This window comes from Protomyctophum parallelum (assembly GCF_964188405.1).
Source record: "Protomyctophum parallelum genome assembly, chromosome: 13".
NCBI lineage: Eukaryota > Metazoa > Chordata > Actinopteri > Myctophiformes > Myctophidae > Protomyctophum > Protomyctophum parallelum.
Window position 1 is genome coordinate 27,485,114 of NC_139708.1, and position 11,257 is coordinate 27,496,370.

An 11,257-nucleotide genomic window follows, 5' to 3' on the forward strand; every position below is an offset into this window, starting at 1 on the left:
TATATAGCGGCTTTATCCATTTATATAGCGGCTTTATCCATTTATATAGCGGCTTTATCCATTTATATAGCGCCTTTATCCATTTATATAGCGCCTTTATCCATTTATATAGCGCCTTTATCCATTTATATAGCGGCTTTATCCATTTATATAGCACCTTTATCCATTTATATAGTGCCTTTATCCATTTATCTAGTGCCTTTATCCATTTATATAGCGCCTTTATCCATTTATATAGCGGCTTTATCCATTTATATAGCGGCTTTATCCATTTATATAGCGCCTTTATCCATTTATATATAGCGCCTTTATCCAAAGACGCTTTACATAGAGTGTGCATTACATTCACACACACACACACACACACACACACACACACACACACACACACACACACACACACACACACACACACACACACACACACACACACACACACACACACACATTCACACACCTTTACATAGATTGTGCATTACATTCACCCATTCACACACACATTCGCACACCTTTACATAGATTGTGCATTACATTCACCTGTTCACACACATTTCACACACCTTTACATAGATTGTGCATTACATTCACCCATTCACACACACATTCACACACTCCATACACCGATGGTGGAGGAAACCATGCAAGGTACCGACCTGCACATCAGGAGTAATCAGGGGTTCAGAGTCTTGCTCAAGGACACTTCCACACTAACTCTGGGGAAGCCCACAGGGATCGAACTGGCAACCTTGCGGTTACCACCTGGCCACTCTACCGCTGAGCCACCGCCACTACTTATAGCTCTGGTCCATAGTGTTAGAAGGACTTCTCCTTAACACTAGAGGAGTGAAATCGTGGATGGGAGGAGAAATCCGGTGCTGTCTCTATTAATATATATACTCTAAGTGCTGGTACAGCTTCTCAGACAGCTTCTCTATAATGTTCTCCATAATGTTCTCCTCTGAGCTAGAGGAAGAGAGGGCCTGTTATGTTCTCCATAATGTTCTCCTCAGAACTAGAGGAAGAGAGGGCCTGTTAATGTTCTCCATAATGTTCTCCTCAGAACTAGAGGAAGAGAGGACCTGTTATAATGTTCTCCATAATGTTCTCCATAATGTTCTCCTCAGAACTAGAGGAAGAGAGGGCCTGTTATAATGTTCTCCTCAAAACTAGAGGAAGAGAGGGCCTGTTATAATGTTCTCCTCAGAACTAGAGGAAGAGTTGGCCTGTTATAATGTTCTCCATAATGTTCTCTATTATTATATAGTCTATTATGTTCTCCTCAGACCTAGAGGAAGAGAGGGCCTGTTATAATGTTCTCCATGTTCTCCATAATGTTCTATATATATATATATATATATATATATATATATATATATATATATATTAGAGCTGGGACTCGATTAAAAAAAATAATCTAATTAATCAGAGGCTTTGCGATTAATTAATCTAGATTAATCGCATTTTAATCGCATATCAATATTCACCGAGAACAGCGAGAAACCTTTTTTTTTATGTTTTTTGGTATCCCAGTGAATCAACGAATAGTGACTACAGGATACCACTCATTTTCAACATTTTACTGTCATTAATATACCTATTATGTTCTCCTCAGAACTAGAGGAAGAGCGGACCTGTTATAATGTTCTCCATAATGTTCTCCTCAGAGCTAGAAGAAGAGCGGGCCTGCTGCTCCTGCTGGTACAGCTTCTCAGACATCTTCCTGAAATGGAACTGCTGTGGATGCTGGATTTGGCTGAAGGGATGGCTGTACATCATCGTCATGGATCCCTTTGTGGATCTGGGGATCACCATCTGTATCGTCCTGAACACCGTCTTCATGGCCATGGACCATTACCCCATGACGGAGGAGTTCGACAACATGCTGTATATCGGAAACCTGGTGAGATACTTTATCATCATACTATAATTCTAACAATGTCTGTCCGCCTGTGTGTCTGTCTGTCTGTGTGTCAGAAACACCGCCGTAGCTCCTCATTGCCTGCCCCAATCGCTCCCACCTTTCACACAGGCATTGACCATATGAATATAGAGGGCGTAACGAAGCCCTTTTTTTGATTTGATACATTAATGATTATTAATTAATTTATTAGTGAATTAAAAACGCACCGGGCGCAGTACCCCCACGGCCACAAGTGGAGCAAATATCTCACAACGAGTTCATATAATTTATAAATATGTCATTATGAGATCCTGACGATGGTTACGGCATGCCATTTCATAACCTGACCTTTGTTTGACCTTTGACCTTGCAGGTGTTCACAGGGATCTTCACGGCTGAGATGGTTCTGAAGCTGCTGGCCATGGACCCTTACTACTACTTCCAGGTCAGAGTTCACTAGAGGTCATTGACCCTAAAGGTCATGACCCTTACTGACTGGCCAGGTCTATGAAAACGAGCACAAATGAAAATAGCTGATCTACAAGCTCACAGCTACATACTGTAACTATACAGCTACACTCTGTATAGATGTCGCTGTCCGTGGACATCAAATATTGAGCACCACTGATATAGAAACATAGGTATTTCATGATTATGTATGTCATGATTTAGAAGACATTTTATTTAATTTCGACGTCAGGCTTAATTGGGTTAAACACCATTAGGAAGCACGCCCAAATAAACAACTACTGGACACTTTAGAATTAAGCCCTAAAAAAACATCAACTACCAATAATTTATTTACAAGTGACTACAGGAAAAAAAGAAGTCAAAGGTTGCTTATAATAAGCAGACATGGCAACACCGCCTGAAGGAAGCAAAGCTCACACACAAGGAGCCCCAGTTGCGGGAAAACAGGTGCATATGAGGTCATGTTTCCATGGTAACACTTCCTGTCCTGTCCATATATGGTTATGTGGTTTCCATGGTAACACTTCCTTATGGTAACAGGTGGGCTGGAACATCTTCGACAGCATCATCGTCACCATGAGCCTCGTGGAGCTGGGATTGGCTGGAGTCCAGGGTCTGTCAGTGCTGCGATCCTTCCGATTGGTTAGTTCAAAAGAAGGTGTCTGCTAACGCACGCACGCACGCACACTCGCAAAGTCACAGAGTGCCGTGCTATGAGCTTGTAGAATTGCATTTCTTTGAAACATTGTGAAAATGTAGATGCGTGTCTTTAAGCTGGCTAAGTCGACCCTCATATCATTGTATGCTATATGTTTTAAATCAACAGATGCGTGTCTTTAAGCTAGCTAAGTCCTGGGCCACCCTCATATCATTGTATGCTATATGTTTTATATCAACAGATGCGTGTCTTTAAGCTAGCTAAGTCCTGGCCCACCCTCATAGTGATTTTATGTTATATTTCTCTCCACAGATGCGTGTCTTTAAGCTGGCCAAGTCCTGGCCCACCCTGAACATGCTCCTGAGGATCGTCGGGGACTCGGTGGGCGCTCTGGGCAACCTGACGCTGGTCCTGGCCATCATCGTCTTCATCTTCGCCGTGGTGGGCATGCAGCTCTTCGGGAAGAACTACTCGGAGTGCGTCTGTAAGATCAGCGAGGACTGTGTCCTCCCCCGCTGGCACATGACGGACTTCTTCCACTCCTTCCTCATCATCTTCAGAGTCCTGTGTGGAGAGTGGATCGAGACCATGTGGGACTGTATGGAGGTAAATACTACTACTAGTACTGCTACTGCTATTGCTACTGCTACTCATACTACTACTACTACTATTACTACTATTACTACTATTACTGTGTGGAGAGTGGATCGAGACCATGTGGGACTGTATGGAGGTAAATACTACTACTACTGCTACTACTACTACTACTACTACTCTGGAGTCTGGTGAGGCATGATGTTGTAATGAATATAGTTGATCAGAAGCTGAGTCTGGTGAGGCATGATGTTGTAATGAATATAGTTGATCAGAAGAGGAGGAGAGGCATGATGTTGTAATTAATATAGTTGATCAGAAGCTGAGTCTGGTAAGGCATGATGTTGTAATGAATATAGTTGATCAGAAGAGGAGGAGAGGCATGATGTTGTAATGAATATAGTTGATCAGAAGAGGAGGTGAGGCATGATGTTGTAATGAATATAGTTGATCAGAAGAGGAGGAGAGGCATGATGTTGTAATGAATATAGTTGATCAGAAGAGGAGGAGAGGCATGATGTTGTAATTAATATAGTTGATCAGAAGAGGAGGAGAGGCATGATGTTGTAATTAATATAGTTTATCAGAAGAGGAGGAGAGGCATGATGTTGTAATTAATATAGTTTATCAGAAGAGGAGGAGAGGCATGATGTTGTAATGAATATAGTTGATCAGAAGAGGAGGAGAGGCATGATGTTGTAATGAATATAGTTGATCAGAAGAGGAGGAGAGGCATGATGTTGTAATTAATATAGTTTATCAGAAGGGGAGTCTGGCGAGGCATGATGTTGTAATGAATGTATTATCTTGTTGCATTCTGGGCAATTTCCAGTGAAAAGTCGACACATGTCTGCTCCGCAGTAGACTTGCTAAAGTGGGCGGATCAAGTTAACATCCAGGGATTTGGTCTGTACTGGTCTGTGCTGGTCTGTACTGGTCTGTACTTGGCCAAATGTGAACTTGAGAATTGGAATGGTACTTGGTCAGCGACTGATGACGTATCGCAAGTTCGTGGTACAGACAATGACAAGGTTGTAAGTACAGACAAGTTCAGGTATTGAGAAACGGCCACTGCCTCCCTGCTTGGCACTCAGCATCAATGATTGGATTGGGGGGTCAGTCCCTGCTTGGCACTCAGCATCAATGATTGGATTGGGGGGTCAGTCCCTGCTTGGCAGTCAGCATCAATGATTGGATAGGGGGGTCAGTCCCTGCTTAGCCTGACCTAAGCAGAGACATTTCTGGCCTAGATGGGAGGGTCGCGTCTCAGAAAAGCGCGCACCCTGATTGGATCTCATCGATCTGTCCGTCACCCCCGGCCCCTCCTCTCCCCCCTAGTGCAGCGCTATGTCACATCATTTAGAGCGACGCCTACGCGGAAGGGTTGACTCCCACTTTTAGACTGGTTCAGCCCACGGCTTTTTCCAGGCTTTCATCTTTCGCGCAGACGAAATGAAAGCCTGGGTATCGAGGCTAGTCCCTGCTTGGCACTCAGCATCAATGGGTTGGATTGGGGGGTCAGTCCCTGCTTGGCACTCAGCATCAATGGGTTGGATTGGGGGGTCAGTCCCTGCTTGGCACTCTTCATCAAGGGTTGGATTGGGGGGTCAGTCCCTGCTTGGCACTCAGCATCAATGGGTTGGATTGGGGGGGTCAGTCCCTGCTTGGCACTCAGCATCAATGGGTTGGATTGGGGGGGTCAGTCCCTGCTTGGCACTCAGCATCAATGGGTTGGATTGGGGGGTCAGTGCCTGCTTGGCACTCAGCATCAAGGGTTGGATTGGGGGGTCAAATCAACTAATCAAATGATTCCCAAGCGCGGCACGGCTGTAGCTCACCGCTCCTTGGCTGCGTCTCACCGCTCCTTATAATATAATATAATAATGCTTCCTCTCTTCTCTTCAAGGTGGCTGGAACCACCATGTGCCTTATCGTCTTCATGATGGTGATGGTCATAGGAAACCTGGTGGTGAGTAATGTTAGAGTCCACAGAAGACATATAAATATGAAATAAATGCTTAAACATGTAGCTAGGTGTAATGTTAGAGACCACAGAAGTGAACCTTTCAAGTCTGTTTTCTCAACTCGCTGTTTTCTGCAAGACATTACTCTATAAGCCATATCTCCAAAACTGGTGGGTCAAACTGAACAACCAACATGTCAATTTGAAGCTATGATTCCCTGCTTTCATATGGCATAAAAAAATTGAAAAAAATCCAATGGCAGTCAAATGTAGTCACATATGAGGAATAGGAATACTTGTATGCAGATTCCATGTAAACAGTTGGGTATGAATCTCTGTTCGGAATGAATTCATTCATTCTGAATACATTTTGTGCAACTACTGTAAGTAACTGAGGCCAATGTGCCCTATTCTTATTCATGATGGTGATGGTCATAGGAAACCTGGTGGTGAGTACATGCTACTACAACAACATGTACTGAAGCTCTTCCTAGACGTACAACTCATTTAATTAATTATATTGTGACGTATTTTATGTATTGAACCTGTTCCAGGCGTCGCTACTCATGGTGTTATATTTCAGGTGTTGAACCTGTTCCTGGCGTTACTACTCAGCTCATTCTCGGGGGACAACCTGGCCGCTCCGGAGGAGGACGGTGAGAAGAACAACCTCCAGATCGCCGTGGACAGGATCACCAACGGCATCGACTGGATCAAAGCTTTCCTCCTGGAGCAGATCCTCAAACTGATCCGTAGAACGCCGCCTGATGACACCAAGACCACAGGTACACAACTAGACCACAGCGCCTAGGGAGACCAAGACCACAGGTACACAACTAGACCACAGCGCCTAGGGAGACCAAGACCACAGGTATACACAACTAGACCACAGCGCCTAGGGAGACCAAGACCACAGGTACACAACTAGACCACAGCGCCTAGGGAGACCAAGACCACAGGTATACACAACTAGACCACAGCGCCTAGGGAGACCAAGACCACAGGTATACACAACTAGACCACAGCGCCTAGGGAGACCAAGACCACAGGTATACACAACTAGACCACAGCGCCTAGGGAGACCAAGACCACAGGTATACACAACTAGACCACAGCGCCTAGGGAGACCAAGACCATAGGTACACACAACTAGACCACAGCGCCTAGGGAGACCAAGACCACAGGTATACACAACTAGACCACAGCGCCTAGGGAGACCAAGACCACAGGTATACACAACTAGACCACAGCGCCTAGGGAGACCAAGACCACAGGTATACACAACTAGACCACAGCGCCTAGGGAGACCAAGACCACAGGTATACACAACTAGACCACAGCAGGGCTTGTAATGACACGTAATGGCTGCTGACGTTAATGGAGTTTACTGAAGAATCCAGCAGTACAGACAATGCACACAAAACTCAATAATTCTTTGCACAAAGTACAGATTGCCTTCTGTTATCTTGTCTGATATCAGGTTCCAAATAACAAGAGGGGACATCAAAAAACACCCAATAATTACGGTCAAACTAGCGTCCGTCTTCACTCTTTTTCTTATGTTGCGTAACCACCAATTAACCATCATAAAACGTTAAGTAAAACTTTAGGGGGCGCTCTTTACCAACTGCAAAACAGTTATATCTAAGTATTGAAAGCTGCTCAGCAACACTAAACTTAAATGCAATGATAAGGCAATAATGAAATACAAAAAACATATGAATTACACATTGTAACCACTTTGGCTCTTACAGTATTTATAATTAAAATGCATTTAATTTTTTTTGTTTCAGACGAACAGGAAGTAGCAGAGTACCTGTCCTTGGACCATGTGACCTCCAGCCAGCCTCCGGGGTCACTAGAGGTCAAGGTCATCATGTCAGAGGTCACGGGTTACCATAGCAACTACAGCAGCATCGGGACCCTGAAGGTTCCCATGGCTACGGCCGAGTCAGACGACGACGATGATGAATATGATGAAGATGATGAAGAAATGGAGAGTGGTGATGAGGAGAAGCTGAAGTCATATAACGTAAGTCTGAATGTTCACTTTTTCATGTCAAGGACCCCCAGATTGACACTAATTAGCCCCGCGGACCCCCATTTGAGATAATGCCAGGGACCCCCATGAGAGAAGATATGTACGGCTCTAGCAGTGATTCTCAACCTGTTTAATTCCCACGACCCCCAGTTTTACATGAATTAATCTACGGACCCCCCATTTAATGGCATTTCTATCTCTGGGACCCGCAATTTATATTGTAAAATCAATGTTAATTTAACTCTGAGAGTGTACAAATGGAACCAAGTTTGGAACCAAACAATTTGGTTCCAAACTATCATTTAGCTGGGGACCCCCTGGAACTCCCTCAAGGACCCCTGGGGGTCCCCGGACCCCACTTTGGGAACCACTGTGTTAACCCATTTAGACCTGAGGACGATTCTAAAAAAGATGTCTTCTAAATCCTAACAGTTTTCTGAAAAACCCTATGTTTCTATGTCAGTGGTTCTCACAGTGTTAAAACCCTATATGTTTCTATGTCAGTGGTTCTCACAGGGTTAAACCCTATGTTTCTATGTCAGTGGTTCTCACAGTGTTAAAACCCTATATGTTTCTATGTCAGTGGTTCTCACAGGGTTAAACCCTATGTTTCTATGTCAGTGGTTCTCACAGTGTTAAAACCCTATGTTTCTATAGCAGTGGTTCTCACAGTGTTAAAACCCTATATGTGTCTATGTCAGTGGTTCTCACAGGGTTAAACCCTATGTTTCTATGTCAGTGGTTCTCAGTGTTAAAACCCTATATGTTTCTATGTCAGTGGTTCTCACAGTGTTAAAACCCTATGTTTCTATGTCAGTGGTTCTCACAGGGTTAAAACCCTATGTTTCTATGTCAGTGGTTATCACAGTGTTAAAACCCTATATGTTTCTATGTCAGTGGTTCTCACATGGTTAAAACCCTATATGTTTCTATGTCAGTGGTTCTCACAGGGTTAAACCCTATGTTTCTATGTCAGTGGTGCTCAACTTTCTTCATGTCAAGGACCCCCAGAATTATCTGTATTTGGCCGCCGACCCCCATCTGAAAATATGTTGTTCCAGGGAGTTCTCAACAGGCCCGAAAATGAAGGCCCGGCCCTACCTGGGCCCTCATCAACCCCTGTACACTCAAGACACTGCCCCCGCTGCCACCCTTAGATCTCCATATATGGAGCTGACCTGTTCTGACATTCCATATGTTAATCTGACCTCATCAAACCTGTACACTCAAGACACACTCCATATATGGCCAGTACAGAATTCATTCCATGTTGATCTGACCCCTCCATGCCAAAGCGCCAGTGCTCGCCCAGCAGTCTGCCGTCACCCAGGAGGATGTGTGCACGCGACTTCGCCCTTTAGGCCGAGGTCTTCTCGCTCTCAGGCCTCTTATTGGTAATAACAATAATGATAATAATACACGTATGAATTATCATGTATTCATTCTAATTATTACATGGCTTGGTTGAATGCTTGATTCTGAGTGTTCAATCGGTGAATTCAGCGGTGTGTTATTTCTGATCTATAACAGACCGCTCCGCTCTATAACAGACCGCTCCGCTCTATAACAGACCGCTCTATAACAGGCCGCTCTATAACAGACCGCTCCGCTCTATAACAGACTGCTCTATAACAGACCGCTCCACTCTACAACAGACCGCTCTATAACAGACCGCTCCGCTCTATAACAGGCCGCTCCGCTCTATAACAGACTGCTCTATAACAGACCGCTCCGCTCTATAACAGGCCGCTCCTCTCTATAACAGACTGCTCTATAACAGACCGCTCCGCTCTATAACAGACCACTCTATAACAGACTGCTCTATAACAGACCGCTCCACTCTATAACAGACTGCTCCGCTCTATAACAGACCGCTCCACTCTATAACAGACTGCTCCGCTCTATAACAGACCGCTCCGCTCTATAACAGACCGCTCCGCTCTATAACAGACCACTCTATAACAGACCGCTCTATAACAGACCGCTCCGCTCTATAACAGACCACTATAACAGACCGCTCCGCTCTATAACAGACCACTCTATAACAGACCGCTCTATAACAGACCGCTCCGCTCTATAACAGACCGCTGCCTAATCAAACCCTCTGCGCCCCGCTTGATTGTCTCCACCAGGCCGAAGGCATGGGGAGAGAGTATGTTTTGCACATCCGTCCGTGTGTGTGCGTGTGTCTGTCCTTCCTTCCTTCAGTCCGTCCGTCCGTTACCAGCTAATCTCCGGCACCGTTGGCCCGATCCATGCCAAACTTTGCACACACACTCCCTGGATGCCAACGATGAACCTCTGCCCCAAATATTCCTCAAGGACCTGTTATAGCGCCACCATCAGGCCGATTCAGGCAAAACACATTCCTGTAGATTTACATTTTATCCATACATCACACAATTCGGTCACCATAGTCATGTGATCAACACGGATCTGCACCATTTCCCATCTTCCATCCTGATTGGCTAAGATTGGCTTCCAAAGCTCACATGATTGTTCCGTTTCGAACAAAATGCCACAAATCACAAACACAGTTTGCAATTTCCGTGAAATTATGCACGCAAATTTCCACTAGGCTGAGGATGACATGCCACTATTTTTTTTCCAAATCAGCCTCACGGTGGCGCTATAACAGGCCAATTCCTGTTTTTACCTATAACCGCATCGATCTGTATACAACTTATGTATGCGCACTCTCTAGAGTCCATGGAAAAACATTGTCCCTGCATCCCTCCACATCGGCCGGTTATAGCGCCACCATGAGGCTGATTTCTGGAAAACACATATTGTTTATGTTAGTCGCACAGACTTCATCCAAATCTCACGCAAATCGGTACACATGATCTCTGTAGTCATGTGATCAAGACGAGTTTATTGGATTTCTCAGATTCTACACTGATTGGCTAAGATTGCCTTCCAAAGTTTTCAGGAGTGGCCCATTTTGTACAAAATGCTGCACATGTCCTGCTCATCTAGAATTCTATCCTCAGAGATGCTATGAGTGATCTGGATCTGCATTTCCTCAACAAAAATAAATAAAAAACATGTTTATATTACTCCTAAACATTTTGCCAAACATTACACACACTCCTATCATCCTGGTGGAGACCTGTGCCCAGAAGGGCACTTTTTCTAGTTTACTGCTGTTTCCAACATGACAGCCACGTAAACACACACACACACACACACACACACACACACACACACACACACACACACACACACACACACACACACACGGCTGGTCAAGCAAATGACCTTGGGCTACTGCCCCATGTGTGAAGGCTGGCCAAGCAGAGAACATGATGGCCAGTCCTGGACCTATTGAGCATAGACCACTGTCTCCTTGGGAGGCTCCCAGGGACCGGTTGGTTGAGGTCTGACACCAGGGACCTGTTGGTTGGGGTCTGACACCAGGGACCTGCTGGTTGGGGTCTGACACCAGGGACCTGTTGGTTGGGGTCTGACACCAGGGACCTGTTGGTTGGGGTCTGACACCAGGGACCTGCTGGTTGGGGTCTGACACCAGGGACCTGTTGGTTGGGGTCTGACACCAGGGACCTGTTGGTTGGGGTCTGACACCAGGGACCTGTTGGTTGGGGTCTGACACCAGGGACCTGCTGGTTG

General features: G+C 45.1%; 1 protein-coding gene across 4 annotated transcripts in view; it reads left to right on the top strand.

Annotated features, from left to right (window-relative positions):
- scn4ab (sodium channel, voltage-gated, type IV, alpha, b) overlaps positions 1–11,257 on the top strand; it is a 72,264-nt gene that overhangs the window by 36,726 nt on the left and 24,281 nt on the right. For 2 of the 4 annotated variants that reach the window (XM_083780678.1, XM_083780681.1), the window contains 8 exons: positions 1,665–1,900; positions 2,274–2,345; positions 2,912–3,013; positions 3,342–3,635; positions 5,530–5,592; positions 6,170–6,371; positions 6,479–6,502; positions 7,380–7,618. In XM_083780678.1, coding sequence (XP_083636804.1) covers positions 1,665–1,900; positions 2,274–2,345; positions 2,912–3,013; positions 3,342–3,635; positions 5,530–5,592; positions 6,170–6,371; positions 6,479–6,502; positions 7,380–7,618 — 1,232 coding nt within the window. Of the gene's footprint in view, positions 1–1,664; positions 1,901–2,273; positions 2,346–2,911; positions 3,014–3,341; positions 3,636–5,529; positions 5,593–6,169; positions 6,372–6,433; positions 6,458–6,478; positions 6,503–7,379; positions 7,619–11,257 lie in introns of all 4 variants that reach the window. The other 2 variants (XM_083780679.1, XM_083780680.1) reach the window with 2 other exon arrangements.